Source organism: Jaculus jaculus, chromosome 12 (assembly GCF_020740685.1).
Source record: "Jaculus jaculus isolate mJacJac1 chromosome 12, mJacJac1.mat.Y.cur, whole genome shotgun sequence".
In the NCBI taxonomy this organism is placed as follows: Eukaryota; Metazoa; Chordata; class Mammalia; order Rodentia; family Dipodidae; genus Jaculus; species Jaculus jaculus.
Genome location: NC_059113.1, coordinates 16816952 through 16833430, shown reverse-complemented (window position 1 = coordinate 16833430; position 16479 = coordinate 16816952). Strand labels below are relative to the sequence as shown.

At 52.1% G+C, this 16479-nt stretch overlaps 2 protein-coding genes across 5 annotated transcripts in view; one reads left to right on the top strand and one right to left on the bottom strand.

Moving 5' to 3' along the window:
* Dpysl2 (dihydropyrimidinase like 2) overlaps positions 1 to 7000 on the bottom strand; it is a 150672-nt gene extending 143672 nt beyond the window's left edge. Inside the window, exon 1 of the mRNA XM_004665832.2 lies at positions 6558 to 7000. Within this exon, the coding sequence (XP_004665889.1) occupies positions 6558 to 6899 (342 nt within the window). The 5' untranslated portion in view covers positions 6900 to 7000. The remainder of the gene's footprint in view (positions 1 to 6557) is intronic.
* A 303-nt stretch (positions 7001 to 7303) lies between these two features.
* On the top strand, positions 7304 to 15834 carry Pnma2 (PNMA family member 2). 4 transcript variants are annotated; one of them, XM_004665831.2, is made up of 3 exons: positions 8365 to 8440; positions 11597 to 13051; positions 15206 to 15834. In XM_004665831.2, exons 2-3 carry the CDS (start codon positions 12025 to 12027, stop codon positions 15208 to 15210), a joined length of 1032 nt encoding a protein of 343 aa, XP_004665888.2. In that variant the 5' UTR covers positions 8365 to 8440; positions 11597 to 12024; the 3' UTR covers positions 15211 to 15834. The 4 variants fall into 4 exon arrangements, with proteins under 4 accessions (XP_044987863.1, XP_044987864.1, XP_004665888.2 ...); XM_045131928.1 differs by lacking the exons at positions 8365 to 8440; positions 15206 to 15834 and adding an exon at positions 7304 to 7423 and having other exon boundaries at positions 11597 to 13819; XM_045131929.1 differs by lacking the exons at positions 8365 to 8440; positions 15206 to 15834 and adding an exon at positions 7315 to 7423 and having other exon boundaries at positions 11600 to 13819.
* Positions 15835 to 16479: the final 645 nt, after the last annotated feature.

Below are 16479 nucleotides of genomic sequence, written 5' to 3'. Positions count from 1 at the left end.
AACATGATATGTGCAAAACACGATATGCCTCAAATAATGCCAAAAATTGGAACAATAACAAATTCACATTGCGGAAAAGCATGATAACATATAGGTGACAAAATGATAGAAAATGTACCTAGCGTTAAAGCGCAAAACATCATAGCGACTCTCGGTGACAGAGAGATCCCAAAGGGGCACCCCGGGAGGCCAAGGCAGGGTTGGTGGTATGCGGCTCTGGGCACTCAGGGTTGGGCTGAACACGGAAGAGGGGACAGGAACACAGAGTGGAAATGAACATTAGCGAGTATTTTACGCTCTTGCTGACCGCCTTGGTCCATTTTGTGCTATTGTAACAGAAAACTTGAGATGGGTAACATATAACTAATAGACGTTTGTTTGGTTCTCAGATCTGGAGGCTGGGAAATCTAAGGCTGAAGCCGTGCACTGTGAGGTTCTTGCTGTGATGTACATGGTGGAAGGTGTTACATGAGGAGAAGAGATGGAACCCAGAGCCTCCAGTCCGCAGCTCTCACCACGCATGAGAACGGAGCTCTTCCCATGAGGCCCTGCCTCCCCACACACGGCACTGGGGTTGAAATGTCCAACACACATCGCTGGGGACACATTCAAACCCACTAGCTGACACTGCCCTGGAACAGGGGAGAATCACTTCCCTGCCACTCTAGCCTGGTGGGTCGTTTGTGGCTAGAGGAGCCCCCTGGGAGGGTGTGCCCCTCACCCAGTCTCTACGCTGAGCAGCTGATTCTAGCCATGTCTCCAACAGAAAGGAGGGAAGTCCTGGGAGGAAGAGCAGAGTCATGTTCACTGGCAAGGGACAAGTGGGCCCAATGCCAGGATTTAGCTGTTGAGCGTCCTCCAAAGGCTTGGTCTCCAGAGTAACAGATCTGGGAGGTGTTGTGGACTGCTAAGAGGTGGAGCTTGGTGGGCAGTCCTCCGGTCATCAGTCATTGGGATAGGCGCTCAAAAGGGATTATGAGGCTCTAAAGAGATGGCTTAGCAGTTAAGACACGTGTCTGCAAAGCCTAAGAACCCATGTTTGACTCTCGAGGTGCCATGTAAGCCAGATGCAATGTGACACAAGCATGCAAGGTCACACATGTGCCCTAGGTGGCGCATACATCTGGAATTCAATTACAGTGGCTGGAGGCTCTGGCACACCAATTCTGTCAGTCTGTTTGTCTGTCTCTCTCTGCTCTCTCACTGTCTCTCTCACCCTCTCTCTCTCTCTCTCTGAAATAAATTAATAAGTAGGTTTTTTAAATAAATGTATATGGGCTGGGGAAATGGTCTAGTGGTTAAGGAACTTGCCTACAAAGCCAAAGGATCGAGATTCAATTCCCCAGGACCCACATAAACCAGATGCACAAGATGACACATGCATCTGGAGTTCGTTTGCAGTGGCTGGAGACCTTGGTGTGTCCATTTTCCCTTTCTCTCTCTCTCTCTCTCTCATCTCCCTCTCTCAAATAAATAAATAATAAAAATTAAAAAGCATTTTAAAATAAATAAATGGATTATAAGATTTCTGTTTTCCGCCTGGCATGGTGGCGCATGCCTTTAATCCCAGCACTCAGGAGGCAGAGGTAGGAGGATCACTGAATTCTAGGACACCCTGAGATTTAGCGAATTCCAAGTCAGCCTGAGCTAGAGTGAAACCCTACCTAGAAAAACCAAAAAATATATATATATTCCTGTTTTTCCCCTCTCACTCTCTCCATGGTATGCTCAGGATGTGACCAGATCTCCATGTATCTATCTATCTATCTATCATCTATTTATCTCCTTTTCCACATTGTGGCCCATCATCAAAGAGCCAAACCCATGAGGTCACTTGATCTTAAACCTAAACTCCCAGAACCATGCAGCAAACAAACCTCTCTTCACTTCGTAAGTAGCCTGCCTTGGTGTCTTACTATAGTGATGTCAGGTGGGCAAAAGTGCCAACAAAACTCTGTCCCAAGAGGCTCAAGGTCTTCACAGGTGTGAATCACTGAAGCACAAAGTGGCCTTCTGCAGGTCACACATGCAAAAGAGGTGACAAGATAGAAGCTTTCAGGCTGGAGAGATGGCTCAACAGTTAAGGCACTTGCTTGCAAAGCCTAACGACCGGGGTTCAATTCCCCAGTACCCACGTAAAGCCATATGCACAAGGTGGTGCATGCATCTGGAGTTGCAGCAGCTGGAGGCCCTGGCCCACCCATATTCCTCCCCCAACAGGTGTGGTGGTGCACACCTTTAATCCTCAGTGCTCAGGGAGGCAGAGGTAGGAGGATTGTTGTGAGTTGGAGACCAGCCTGAGACTACATAGTGAATTCCAGGTCATCCTGAGCTAGAGTTGAGACCCTACCTCAAGAAGAAAAAAAATTGTAGCTTTCCTTTCCCATCACCAAAACCTGACAGCAGGAATCAAACCATGGCCTCAGCCTCTGCACTCTGCCGCCTACTTCACTAGTCCCTGCGAATGTGTCCACCAGCCGCTCATCCCCCATGAGCCGCATGGCTGAGGAAGCTTGTTCCACGCCTTCCCAGGCCTTCATAGAAGAGCAGACCCCTCATGTGGCAGGCGAGCAAAGCCACTCTGGCCATTCTTTTTTCTGAGACACGAGCTGCCCTTGAACTCTCTATGTAGCTGAAAATGACCTTGAACGTCTGAATCTCCAGCTCCCAACTGTCTGACCATCCTTATTAGAAAGAGAGGGAGAAAAAGAGAGAGAGAGAGAGAGAGAGAGAGAGAGAGAGAGAGAATGGGTCTCTAGACACTGCCAACGAATGCAGATGCATGCAGCCTGGTTTACATGGGTCCTGGGGAATGGAACATGGGTTCTTAGGCTTCGCAGATAAGTGCCTTAACTGCTAAGCCATCTCTTCAGCCTTCCCCTCGACCATTCTTAATACCACAAATACAGATGGGGGGATGAACGGGGACATCATGAGTCAGAGTCCCCAGCACCCACTCAGCTTTCTCTTTCTTCAAGAGGAATGCACTGAGAAGCTGCAGCCACCCTACTCAGGAGCTAATGAGCCAAGAGGGAGCCCAAGCATGCTTCCAGAAATCACCATTGTGACCGGGTGGTGGTGGTGCATGCCGTTAATCCCAGCACTTGGAAAGCAAAGGTAGAATGGCAGTGAGTTCAAGCCACCCTGAGACCACATAGTGAATTCCAGGTCAGCCTGGGCTAGAGACCTTACCTTGAAAAACCAAAAAGAAAAGAAAAGAAATCACCATTGTTAGACATATATGTATGCACACATCCCTAATACCCTTGCCCTCTTATGTAGACATGAAAACTTCAAATATGGCTGGAGAGATGGCTTGAATGCCTCCATAGCCTAGTGACCTATGTTCAATTCCCTACAACCCACATAAGCCAGATGCACAAGGTGGCACACGATTCTGGAGTTTTTTTGTAGTGGCTACAGGTCCCGGCATGCCCATTCTCTCTCTGCTTGCAAATAAATAAATAAAACATTTTTTAAAAAAAAATTAATATTCAAACATAAGGGCCAATGCAGGCAAATGTCCCTAAGCATGAAACAGAATCCCGTGGAAACACATCTTATGTGAAAAAGCTGGATTCCATATGATGAAGCAGGAAGGGCTGCAGTAAGGCCCAGCTGGACTCTGTGGTCAGCAGTCAGGCAATTGAAGCCCAGAGGCTAAAACCACCTTGGGTCCTGGCTGGTGTTTTTCTCATCAAATCTCCCTCCATCTGCCCTCAGTTTGCAATTGAAAATTTCTATTACATTTCGAGTGAAGACCCTTAAGCAAGCTTCTAAAGAGACAGAAAAGTAAGGGTGTCATTCAAGCAGCGAAACTATGCCTTTCAAACTTGATTGTGAGTGTTGTGTGTATGTGTGTGTGTGTATGCACTTGTGTGCAGACGCATACTCCTTGTGTGAATGCACATGGAGACCAGAGAGGACCATCAAGTGTCCTCCTCTGCTGTCTTCTGCTTACTTCCTTGAGATGGAGTCTCTCACTGAACCTGGAGTTGTCACGTTCTGGTCAGACTACATGACCAGCGGAGCCCCAGCAACTCTCTTGTGTTTGCCCCTCTCAGCACGGCGGTTACAGGCACGTGTGGCCACACCCAGCTTTTACACGGGTGCTGGCAAGAAAACTCGGGTCCTCGTGTTTGAGCAGCAAGTGCTCTTACGCACTGAGTCATCTCCCCAGCCCCGAGAAAGAATGAGAACGGGTGCCACTGCAAACGAACTCCAGACGCATGCGCCGCCTTGTGCGTCTGGCTTATGAGGGTTCTGGGGAATCAAACTTGGGTCTCTAGGCTTGGCAGGCAAGTGCCTGAACCACTAAGCCATTGTTCCAGCTCCCGAGAGTTTGAATTTTCTGGCATCATGATAAGATGGCCACTCCTAACCTCTGTTTTACCAGGTCTCTTTATTGATTTCCCCAGATGTGTTTTCTACTTTGTCCAAAGTATTGGAATCACCAGAACAACGTGTCTTACTCGAGACTGTTCACACAACCTTGGTGTTACATGATCTTAACCCTCATTCAATGTATTCACATAGGGAAGCATTTCACAGGCACATCCAATTTTCAATATGAGGTATAGTGTAGGAAATTTTTGGACTGGGGATGGAGCTCAGTGCTCAGCATGTGCAAGACCCTAGGGTGGGTCCTCAGAGTAAGAGGCAAAGGAAAGAGGGGGGAGGGAAGAGGAGAAGGAGGAAAACAAGCAGGCAGAAAAGAAGAAAGGAGGGAGGGAGACAAGGAGGCAGGGAAAAGGAAGGAAGGAAAGGAGAAAGGAGGAAGAGGGAGAAAGAGAGGGAAGATGAGAGGAGGGGAGGAAGGAAGGGAAAGAAGACGGAGGAAGGGAGGGATGGAGGGAGGGAGGCACGGAGGGAGGGAGCAAGGAAGGAGAGTCTTTTACTTCAATTGTCTGTTCACTTGGAACAAAGCAAGTTTAAAAAAAAAAAAAAAACTGGATCCTTCTGGCTGCCTCCTAGTGAAATAGGGATATGAGACACTCACGCCTCTGTGTGAAAAATCAGAGGACAGGGCGTCTGTAACCAAAGTGACTGACTGCTCCACCTTTCTGAAATGACAGGAAGAGGGGTACTTTCCCTAGACTTGGTCCTAGGAAAGTCAGCAGCCGGGGCAGCGGACGGCTTAGGAGAAGAGCGAAGTGCGGCCACAGCCACTCTCCCCACGGCTGCTCTGTGCTGTTTGCCCTGACCACACCGCCCCGAGCTATGTAGACCACCCCTGGCTTCTCCAGAAACCCTCCCATTCGAAGCCCCTTGAACTTCTTAGGACTAACCTTCTCCCTGCCCTAGGAGGTGAGGCACACTGAGATTCAATAAAGAATCCTGCATTGATTTTTTTTTTTTCATCTTCGCCATGGGCGTGGGAGAGAAACAGCAAACAAAAGTAAGACATTTGGCACTGTTAATGATCAGCTGAGAAATTAAAAGCTGTGGGGGGGAAAAAAAATATATATATATATATGACACCTCAAGTAAAAATGGTCATCCTGGAAAAGAGAGACACGTGTGTGAAAAGATGGGAGTGCTTTAAATATCCACTTCATATTTGCTGGACAGCGTTGAACATTTTCTAAAAATCAAGGTGAACCATGCTAGCCTTCTTTGTCTCGCCATTAACACACTACAAGGAGTGCAGTCTTCAAGAGCAAGTCTCCCCCTCCCCACACACACCCCTTTATTTTCTCTCTTCTTTTTGACCCTTTGAGCCTAATCCACTTTGTCCCCACCCCCAAAGTCCCTCCCAGGTAGTGCTGGGGACCGCTCAGGAAAGCCCTTGAGACACTTAGCAGAACTTTGTTCTCCACACGGGCTTCGTAGGAGCCTGGCCGTCCTCGGCCTCCCTGGCTCTTCACACGCGGAGAACCGGAGTCCAAGGATGGATGCTGAGATGCTCCCGGGCGGGGCAGGGAGAGCGCTGACCATGGTCCTGACCTCCAAGCTCAGGACCCCGGGAGGCCTTGCGACCCAGAGTGGCTGTCAGAGCCCCTACCCCTCCTGACCCTCACCCTCACCCTCCCGGGGAGTCCGCGAACCTTCTTCACTCCAATCCTCCACTGCGCCTTCCCAGCTGTAGGGAAAAAAGGGTGGGGCACCGGCCCCAGCTGCCACCGGCTGCCGCCCGCCTCGGGAGGATTTGAGAAGAATGGCACGGTGGTCCACCCCAATCGCCACGCGAGCCGCTCCCCCCCCCCCCCAGCCACACACACACACCTCCGCCAGCCAGAGATCAGCTGGTCCTTTAAGCCCGTGGCCCACCTCCCAGGCCCAGGCAGATGTGGGCAGCCTTTGTGGACGCACCGCCGCCCACCGCTGCGCCCCGGGCTCGCCGCACCCTGCGCGGAGAAGGGGCGGGCAGGGCGCGGTGCGCGTGCAGATGCGGGAGGCAGCGCTGCGGGCGGGGCGCGCGGGCGGCCACGCTGACACGCTAGGTCCTCGGCGAGGTGGAAAAAGGAGGGGGGTGGGGAATAGAGAGGGGCGATCCCCGCGCCCCATCCTCCGTCTCCACCCCCAGCAACCCCTCCCCAACCCCACCCCATACCAACCTGGTCGTAGATATTTTGAAGGGCTTCCTTGCCCGAGGCTCGACGAATCTCCACCTTGCGTCCGGACTCAACAGATGGCTCTCCACCCGCACGCCGGCTCTGCCGGTGCGGATCCGGGCCCAAGTGGGCGACATCCCTCTGCTGAGCCACTACCTGCCCCGAGCCCCGACCCACCGACAGAGAATCGAAGTCGATGGTCTTGTTCTCCGAAGACCCTTCCACCGGGCAAAACATGCCACAGAATTTCTGCCGGGGCTTGGGGCTGCCCGAACCGAGGTTTTTAAAAAAGGCAGGGACCTCTTCGTCCTCGGCTGCCTTGCCGGATTGCTTTCTCTCGGCCATGGCTCTAGGGGAGGGTCCACTCCGTCCGTCCGTCCGTCCGTCCGTCCGCGGGTCCCTAAGCCTCGCTCGCCTGGGCGTGCACGAGCCCCCACCCCCCTCCCCGGCTGCTGCCGCGGCTGCCCTCGCTCTGCCTTACCGCAAGGTGCACAGAAAGGATGGAGGGCTGGCGAGCGGGCGACCCACCCCTCACGGTCCCTCCCCCTGACCCCGCTTTCTCCCTCCCTCCCTGCCCACGCCCCCCGCCGCTGCCGCGCCAGCTCCCGCGAGCTGCAAAGTTGGTTCTGGGCGCGCAGCCGCTGCGGCAGGAGGATGCCAGTTCCCGGCAGCGCCGGGAGAGGAGGGAAGGGGAGGGGCGGCGGGGCGGGGCGGGGCCGGGCGGCTGGCCGGGAGTTGTCGGGGGGGGGGACCCGGGCACCAGGGGAAGGGCGGTGCACCCCGGAGCCCGCGCTCCGGAAGTGAAGCGTCCAGACCACCGGTTAAATGGATGCGCGGCGGCGGGTCCGCTGACCGCTCTGCGCGCCACGGTGAGTCTGGAGCAGCCCCCACAGGGGACCCGGCACTCCCCGCTCCCCCACCTCTCCTCCCCCCAACCCCACCCCGACCCCGGGTGACAGGGAAGGGGATCGAGCTGGCAGGCCGCGGGACACCCGGGGTGGGGTGGGGTGGGGGAGGGGACGGGTGGAAGGGGCCGCCGAGCGCGGGACACCAAAGCTTTCAATCCGTGGCTTAAGGAAGGTTCCCTGGGGTGGAGAGGGGCGCAGAGCGTGAGACGAGAATGTTCTCGCTGGGCGCATCCGCCGGGGTTGGGGGTGGGGCGCACAACATGGCGGGGAGAAATGCAGAGGGCCGTAGTGAGGGGGTAGAAAAGAGAGAGACGAGAGAGATTGAGGTTCAGGCCTGTGGTTTATGGGAGAATGAAGCAAAACCCTGCGCCACAACTTAGGAAGGTGCATACTCTTCTCGGGTACCTTAGGTAGACCACTGCCGCGTGAAGAAACCTAGAAGGAGGGACCTGATATCTACCACCCCATCCTCTCCTCTCCTCTTCTCTCTCCCTCTGTATCTCTCTTTCTCTCTCTCTCTCTCCCCGGTCACCACCAGCAGCAACAAAAAAGATGGGGGGGGGGGAACTAAGGAGATTGACGCCCACTTGAGACTCTCCCAGCTTCCAGGGCGCCCCGCCTAGCTCCCCCGCCCCCGTTGCGCACTGCGCCATGGCCGCGGGCTTTCCGGGGTGGCCAGATGCCACTTGCCTGGGTAGTTAAGTGGCTCGAACACCCTTTCCAAAAGGGGTATTAGAGGGAGAGTAGGAGCTGGAAAAGAGTGCCATGGATTTGTACGGGAGTGGGAGTGTTGGGGGGCTCGGGGAGTACACGCAGATCGCTTCCAGCGGCCTTCTGACATCCGCCGGGCGCCTCGCTGCTAACCCCCGTCTCCACGGTCCGTTTCTGGTCCATTTCAGCACCGCCTGTCTGGACACAGAGACGGAAACCTGGACGCTCAGGTTTGGGCAGCTTGGGAGCGAGGTCTGGGCATGCTCGGTAAGCAGGGAGGGTTTAGTCTGAAAAGCAGACTGCAGGGAGGTCTCTCCACGGTGGAGTGACCGAGAATTCAGTCCCATTGTCAGCCGGCGGCCCGGGAAGGATTAAATGTGGATATGAAGCCCAACCCAGCTGCTGGAGATAGCTTGATGAATGGAGGCATGGTTTGAACACGCCCCTCCCCACACTAGAGGGGCTGACAGAATCCAACCCTGACTGGGGGCGGGGGGCTCTGGACCTCAAAGCAGCCGCATATGCTTCCCACACCTCGCAGCCCCGTGAAGTCCACCATCCCCGCCTTCCAATGAAGGTTTAGAGCTATGGAGGCATTGGGCCCGAGGTCATGCGTGCACCCATGTAAAACATCCAGCAATCCCAGTGGGGTCTTCCACCACACGGACTATGCTGTTCCCTCCCATTTGATGTGAGGGGGGAAAATGTAATGTTCTCGCATTTTTCCATATCCAAATATTTCCACTGTGGCCTCATTGTATATCATCGTTTCACTGGAGGTCTTTGTACTGGAGTTCCACTGTGGCTGGGTCAGGCTTGAGTGCACTCAGTGGAAAGCTAGCCTGATTTTAGCATAGCCCCTTAGTTTCCTCCCAGGCGTTCGATGCCCTTGTGCTTGTTTTGTGTGGCAGCGTGCTGTGTAGCTTGGGCTGGCCTCACTAGGTGGCCAACAATGACCTGGAACCTCCGGTCCTCCTGCCTTCACTTCCCTAGCGCTGGGATAAAAATTTTGAGCCATCATGCTAGACTTGTGCGGGCTTGAACCCGGGGCTCTGTGCGTGTAAGACTGTGCGTGCACTAAGCCACATCCCCAGCCCCTTCAAAGCCTTTGCACATGTCTGATTCCTTTATACTCCAGTGGGAAGAAACTTCACCGCCCGGCTTTTAGAACTAGAGGTCTGGAGTCTCAGGTCTGTTCCCCACCAGGACAGGCTCTGACACAGGGATGCAGCCCTCAGTGCCTCCCGGAAGGACTGTCGCTAAGGGCCTGCTGCAGCAGAACTACTGCCATGGCTACAGGCCAGCATCTGTGGCATGTGCCCTTGGTCAGACTGATGGGAGATTTTTCAGGCCAAGACTGTAGGGGTCGCAGCCTCCTAACACACACTTTACAGAGGTCACTCTACAAAGCTACAGTCAAGTACCAGTCAACAGCAGAATGCACATACTTCAGTGGTCCCATAAAAGTACGTGGCTTGGTGACATAATAGCTGCCTTGGTTTGTACAGGGCCACTCGATGAGGCTCACCCAGTGTCGCCTAAGGTGCCTCCCTGGTGACATCCGGGTGGCGAGGCATCCGTGCGGTCACAGGGATGTTTCCTTAGACGTTCCAGTCTCCCACTTCTCCTCAGCAAGCTCCTTGGTTGATGTGCTTCCTGTCTTTGGCCTTTTTTTTTTTTTTTTTTTTTTTTTTTTGCCTTTTTGTATGATCCACTCTTGTTCAAATGCCACAAAGAAAGACAGTTTAGTAACTTGCCATTTGTAGCCAAGAAGCATTCCCTTGTGTATTTGCAAACTGTCACAAGACGTAACAAAAGGAATTCATTCAGAATTCCAACTTAACTTATTTTTCTCATTGTTACACTCATGTTAATGATTCTCAGCTGCATTTTTGTTCATTTATGTCTTTCTTTCCTTTTTTTTTTTTTTTTTTTTTTTTTGGTTTTTTGAGGTAGGGTCTCACTCTAGCCCAGGCTGACCTGGAATTTACTATGTAGTCTTAGGGTGGCCTCAAACTCACAGCAATCCTCCTACCTCTCCCAAGTGCTGGCATCAAAGGCATGCACCGCCACACCAGGCACATTTCTTTCCTTTTTAATTTTTTTAAAAATTTTTGTTTATTCATTAGACAGAGAATGGGTGTGCTAGGACCTCCAGCCACTACAAATAAATTCCAGATGCATGCACCCTGTGCATCTGGCTTACGTGGGTTCTAGGGAATTGAACCTGGGTCCTTAGACTTCACAGGCAAGTGCCTTAGCCTGTCAGCCATCTCTCAAGCACCCTTTCTTCCTTTATTTCTTTCCTTCTTTCTTTTTGAGTCAGGGCCTCTCTAGGTAGCCTAGACTGGTCCCACACTTAGAATCCTCCCGTCTCAGCCTCCCAAGCTAGTAGCATCACCACACCTGACCCGTTTGGATTTGTGTGTGTAGTGTGGGCACGCGTATCCACATGTGGGAGCTGTGTGTGTAGTGCGGGCACGCGTATCCACGTGTGAGCGGGCACACATGTGCACACAGGTGCACATGGACATTTGTGCTTGTGGAGGCCCAGGGTTGTCCTCATATATTTCCACCTTTCACGTCATTGATTGATACGAGGCCTCTCGCTGAACCCAGAGGTCACTCATCAGGCTAGGCTAGCCAGCTGGCCAGCCCCAGGGGTCCTCCTGCCTCCAACCTTCCGGTGCTGAGATTGCAGGCATGCCCCCACCGTGCCTGGCATCTATGCGTTTACATGGCTGCTGGGGACCCAAGCCTAGGTCCTCACATTTCCACAGCAGGCACTTCTCAGCTGAGCCACCTTCCCTGTTTTGTTTGTTTGGTTGGGGTTTTTTGTTGTTGTTCAAACTAGTGGAGTGAGTGATTCTATCTCACTTGGAATATTTCATTAAATTATGAGAAATTGACATTTTTTCATTATTTACTGAATTGTTATGTTGTAGTAAGTGCACTAATTTTCATTACTGGATATTAATTGGACATATAAAAACATGTTATTCCTGCTTGTGCGTGTGACAGGCAGCTTGGCTTGGTTGGTCACTCGCAACATTCTATGAAAAGGTGGGTGACATCTCCCTTGAGCTAGACGCTGAATAGATGAGCTCCTTAATTCTCACAGGACATTCCAGAACACATCAGCAGGTATTTAGCTACAACTCCTAAGTTCACCTTTCATATGGTGAAGATCTTTAGTCCGCCCACAGCTGGGGCAGCGGACATTAATCAGCCTGTCTGATGAGCGTAAGGTGGGGAGACTGGATTCAGGAAGGGGATCCCTTTTTAGTAAGAGATCTTGCAGAGTGGGGTAGACACAGGTGTAGTGTGAGCCACAGCCCCTCACCTCGTCCATCCCAAGCTCCTTCCCAAGCTAGAGCACGCAGAAGCGGCTAGCTGCGTTGTAAAAGTGTCTTGTTTTCCCAGCAGTCATTTCCGCCCTGCCGTGCTCCTGAGTGGAAGGTCACGCCCCGCTGTTGACTAGGGAGAAACCAGGAGATGGTGGGGGAAGCCTGAGAACTTCATGAAGAAAAGCGGTGGTGGTGACAGGATTACGGACCTACCGGGCCACCGCTGTCGCGACTGAGACGCACCCTTCCACCTCGGGGCGGGGCGGGGGGGGGGCATCCATCCATCCACCATCTGGTACCCAGCGGTAGGTCTGAAATCTGAACTGGAAGAGCTCAGTTCTTGCCACTGGCCAGAAACAAGGTACTGGTGTGTTTGTCTGTGGAGTGACCCGGGGGCCGGGGCTAAGCGCAGGAGCCCATCCCAGATACGGTCACTGCTCAGTCGGTGAGGACCTGCACCCCGGCTGCGCGCTTCTAGAGTGACAGGGCTCCGGATTTAGGGCCATGGCGGTGGCACTGTTGGAGGACTGGTGCAGGATCATGAGTGTGGATGACCAGAAGTCTCTGATGGTGATGGGCATACCAGTGGACTGTGGTGAGGCCGAGATCCAGGCCGTCTTACAGGAGGCACTGAAGGGTGTGGTCAGCTACAGGCAGCTGGGCAAGATACTCCGGAAGCAGGACAACAGCAGTGCTGTCTTATTAGAGCTGCTGGAGGACACGGATGTCTCGGCGATCCCCAGTGAGGTGCAGGGAAAGGGGGGTGTCTGGAAAGTGATCTTTAAAACCCCTAACCAGAACACTGAGTTTCTTGAAAGACTGAACCTCTTTCTAGAAAAAGAGGGGCAGACCATCTCGGGGATGTTGCGAGCCCTTGGGCACGAAGGAGTGACTCCAAACTCCACGCCCTGTCTGTCCCCGGAGTTAATGGCCCACTTGGTGGTGCAGGCGATGGCCAACGCCCCGCGGCCTCTGATGCCCCTGAGGTACCGCAAGCTAAGAGTGTTCTCCGGGAGCACCGCACCTGCCCCGGAGGAGGAGCCCTTTGAGGTCTGGTTGGAACAGGCTATTGAGATAGCCACGGAGTGGCCGATCCCTGAAGCAGAAAAGAAAAGGTGGCTCATGGACAGCCTGCGTGGCCCTGCCCTGGACCTCATGCGCATACTGCAGTCGGACAATCCCTCCATCAGCGTGCCCGAGTGTCTAGAGGCCTTCCAGCAGGTGTTTGGGAGCCTGGAGAGCCGCAGGACCTCGCAGGTGAGGTGCCTGAAGACCTATCAGGAGGAGGGAGAGAAGGTGTCGGCCTACGTGCTTCGGCTGGAAACCCTGCTCCGGCGAGCCGTGGAGAAACGGGCCATCCCCAGGAACATCGCCGACCAGGTGCGGCTGGAGCAGGTCATGGCCGGGGCCAACCTCGCCGAGGTGCTGTGGTGCCGGCTGAGGGAGCTGAAGGATCAGCGCCCGCCTCCCACCTTCCTGGAGCTGATGAAGGTGATCCGGGAAGAGGAGGAGGAAGAAGCCGCCTTTGAACGTGAGAACAGAGAGGAGCCAGAAGACAGGGAGGGCAACTGAGCACCAGCTGGGAGACCGCCCCCCCCCCCCCCCCCGCCACCACCCACGCACTCCCGCGGGGCCTGGGGACATCCCCTTGACCAGGCTAAGCCATCTACCGTGCATTTTTCTTTAGTGTATAGAATTGAAATTAGGGCACCGTAGCCAAGTCTCTGTGTGCATGCGTGCATGTGATAGGGTTTCACTCTGTAGCCCAAACTGGCCTTGAACTTGCAATCCTACCTCCCGAGTGCTGGGATTACAGGGGTGTCCAGCCAGTAGAGAGCCCGGTCTGTTTTTCTTTCTAAGACAAAAATACCTGTAGATGTGTAGACTCTAAAGAGATTGTTAATAAATAACAGGTTAATCTACAAAAATACCCCCAAGCACATCATAGTTTACCCAAACCAAAAAAAGGATGAATTGGTAATAGGAGGGAGAATAAAAAGGTTCTAGGAGCTGGGGCGAGGGCTGAGCAGTTAAAGGCCCTTGCTTGAGAGTGGGCCTTCGAGAACTCGCAAACTTGATATCCGAAGCCCACGTAAAGCCTGGTGCAAAGGGGCAGCATCCCAATGCATGCACGGCCGCGGGAGGAGCCGCTAGGAAAGTCTGCTAGGTCTCCAGCCGTAGCAGGGACAGCAGAAGCAGAGAGGAGACTCCCAGAGGTTGGCCTCTGGCCTCCACATGAGCACTGCACCCATATATACACACACAAATAATACTAAAAATAGTGGGAAAAAAAAATAAACCCATACATACACACACAAATAATACTAAAAATAGGGGGAAAAAAAAAAAACCAAACAGTTGCTTCTGCAGTATGTTTGGAAGACAAACTGGCTTGGCTTATTGTGAGACTTCTTATCTCACATCAGCAGATTCCAAACTCTAAAGGGGGAAACGGGGAGCTCCAGCCCCGGCCTAGCGTTTAGCAGCTCTGTCCCTAACAGGGTGGCCTTGCCTGTGTGTGCAGGTAAGTTCACAGCTCAGCACGAAGGCTGGGCCACATGGGTGGGACCATTGCCACCATTAAGTTAGGTTTCTTCTCACCTTCAAAGTGCCCACCTGCCTGCTAGGTATCGTATCGTGTAGATGGTTCCAGAACCGGCTGCTGGGTTGAGTTCTGAACACACAGGTGAGTGGCCTAGTCTGACTCCAAGAGGTGCCTGGCCACAGAGAGTTGCTCAAGGACAGAGTGGGCATCAGAACAAGTTGTTTTGTTTTGTTTTGTAAATGCACTTTTGAGGGGCTGGAGAGATGGCTTAGATGCTGAGCACTTGCCTATGAAGCCTGAGGACCCCAGTTTGAGGCTCGATTCCCCAGGACCCACGTAAGCCAGATGCACAGGGTGGCGCATGCATCTGGAGTTCGTCTGCAGTGGCTGGAGGCCCTAGCACACCCATTCTTTCTCTGTGTATCTGCCTCTTTCTCTCTCTGTCGGTCTCAAATACATTTTAAAAAATTAAAAATAAAAAACATTTAAATACACTTTTGAGCTGGGCATGGTGACACATGCCTTTGATCCCAGCACTTGGGAGGCAGAGGTAGGAAGATTGCAGTGAGTTCAAGGTCACCTTGAGACTGCATAGTGAATTCCCAGGTTAGAGTGAGAACCTACGTCAATAAACAAAAAAACAAACAAAAAAAAAAAAACCCCTTTCTAATTTTAACTTATTTATTTGAGAGAGAGAGGCAGATAGAGAGAGAATGGGTGCACCAGGGCCTTTAGCCACTGTAAATAAACTCTAGATGCATGTGCCACTTTATGCATCTGGCTTGCATGGGTCCTGGGGAATTGAATCTGGGTCCTGTGGCTTTGCAGGCCAAGTGCCTTAACCACCAAGCCTTATCCAGCCAAAATGTTTATTTTAAGATCTTCATTTTTATTTTATTTTATTTGGTTTGTTGAGGTAAGGCCTTGCTGTAGCCCACGCTGACCTAGAATTCACTATGTAGTTTCAGACTGGCCTTGGATTCACAGAGATCTTCCTACCTCAGCCTCTCGAGTGCTGGGATTAAAGGTGTGCACCACCATGCCCGGCAAGCTCTTTACATTTTAAGTAGCAGGTAGTCTCAAGTGTATTGACGACCAAGAATATGTATGTCCATGCTCACAGTTTGTTTTTGTTTCCAGACTGACCCATTTGATGCCGACCTTGGAACAGAACTTCTGCTGATAGTGGCGTGCTTCCTGAAATTGTACATAGACGCCAAAAGTTGTAGCGTCCCATGGGTGTTTAAATCAGGCTGTGTATGCTAGGCCACATGCATAGGACATCGTAAACAAGTGCTATTTAGCTATATGCTAGCCAGAGTTCTGCCACAGGTCAGGTACAGCCTTATGGGAGGCTTGTATATATTATTAACAAGTGGCTTAGTCTTTCTGGAAATCTCGTCCTTTATCTGAAAATGGGTCACCATTAGGATCTGATAGCCTGATGCCTTGAGGTGGTGAGGATCTTGGTACTTTTGTAATTCTGGTTGTCAGCCCTGTGCATGCTCTCCTGACCAATCTTCCAGATGTGCAGAAGTGAGTAGAGATGTCACCTCCCAGGCCAGTGTGATGCCTTGGCATTTTAGGAGCCACTTCAGCTTTTCTTGAAAATAAATGTGGGCCTTCACTGCCTTCCTCGTTGGGGATAGGTATTTGGGAAGTTGCTGAGTGCCAGGGATTTGACCTGGAAACAATGACCCAGTCTTCTGATTGTGGATAAGTTTGACTGAGGAAGATCCTGAGGTTATAATAAAAGCATTTTTAAAGCACCGTTCGCCATATATTAATGCTACTCTCATTTTGGTTAGAGAAGCTTCTCTTTTCAGATGGCGGTGACCCATGGGGAGACTCAAAACTCACCAAAGTGCTGAGAAGGTGACAGTGGAGTGTCCAGCACTGAGACATCTCTATCACAGCCTCCAAGGCTCAGGGACCATTTCAGAAAAAGTGGTAGAAGGAATGTAAGGGCCAAAGGAAGGGAAGGAATGCCAAGGAACTCGTGACTTCACAGTGGCTGGTGTGGCCTGCATAAGAAATGGGAGGTCAAAAGAAGTGACGACATCAGAATAGAGGAGGGGCTATCTGGAAAGAAGGGGTTCAGTGATGGGGGATGTGTGAGGAGTGCAAAGGAAGATGATGGGAGGGGAATATGATCAAAGTACACTGTGTTTATGTATGAAAGTTGTCAATTAAAAAACATTTTTAAGAGCCAGGCATGGTGGTGCACACCTTTCATCCCAGCACTCAGGGAGGCAGAGGTAGGAGGATCACCATGAGTTCAAGGCCACCCTGAGACTACATAGTGAATTCCAGGTCAGCCCGGGCTAAAATAAGAACCCTAACTCAAAAACAAAACAAAAAGAAAAAATGTTTTTTTTTAAAGTACTATCTGAAGGCTGGAGAGATAGCTTAGT

What these genes read in the sequence shown, in the direction of transcription:
- Pnma2 (XM_045131928.1), top strand. Translation starts at nt 12,025, where the DNA reads ATGGCGGTGGCACTGTTGGAGGACTGGTGCAGGATCATGAGTGTGGAT.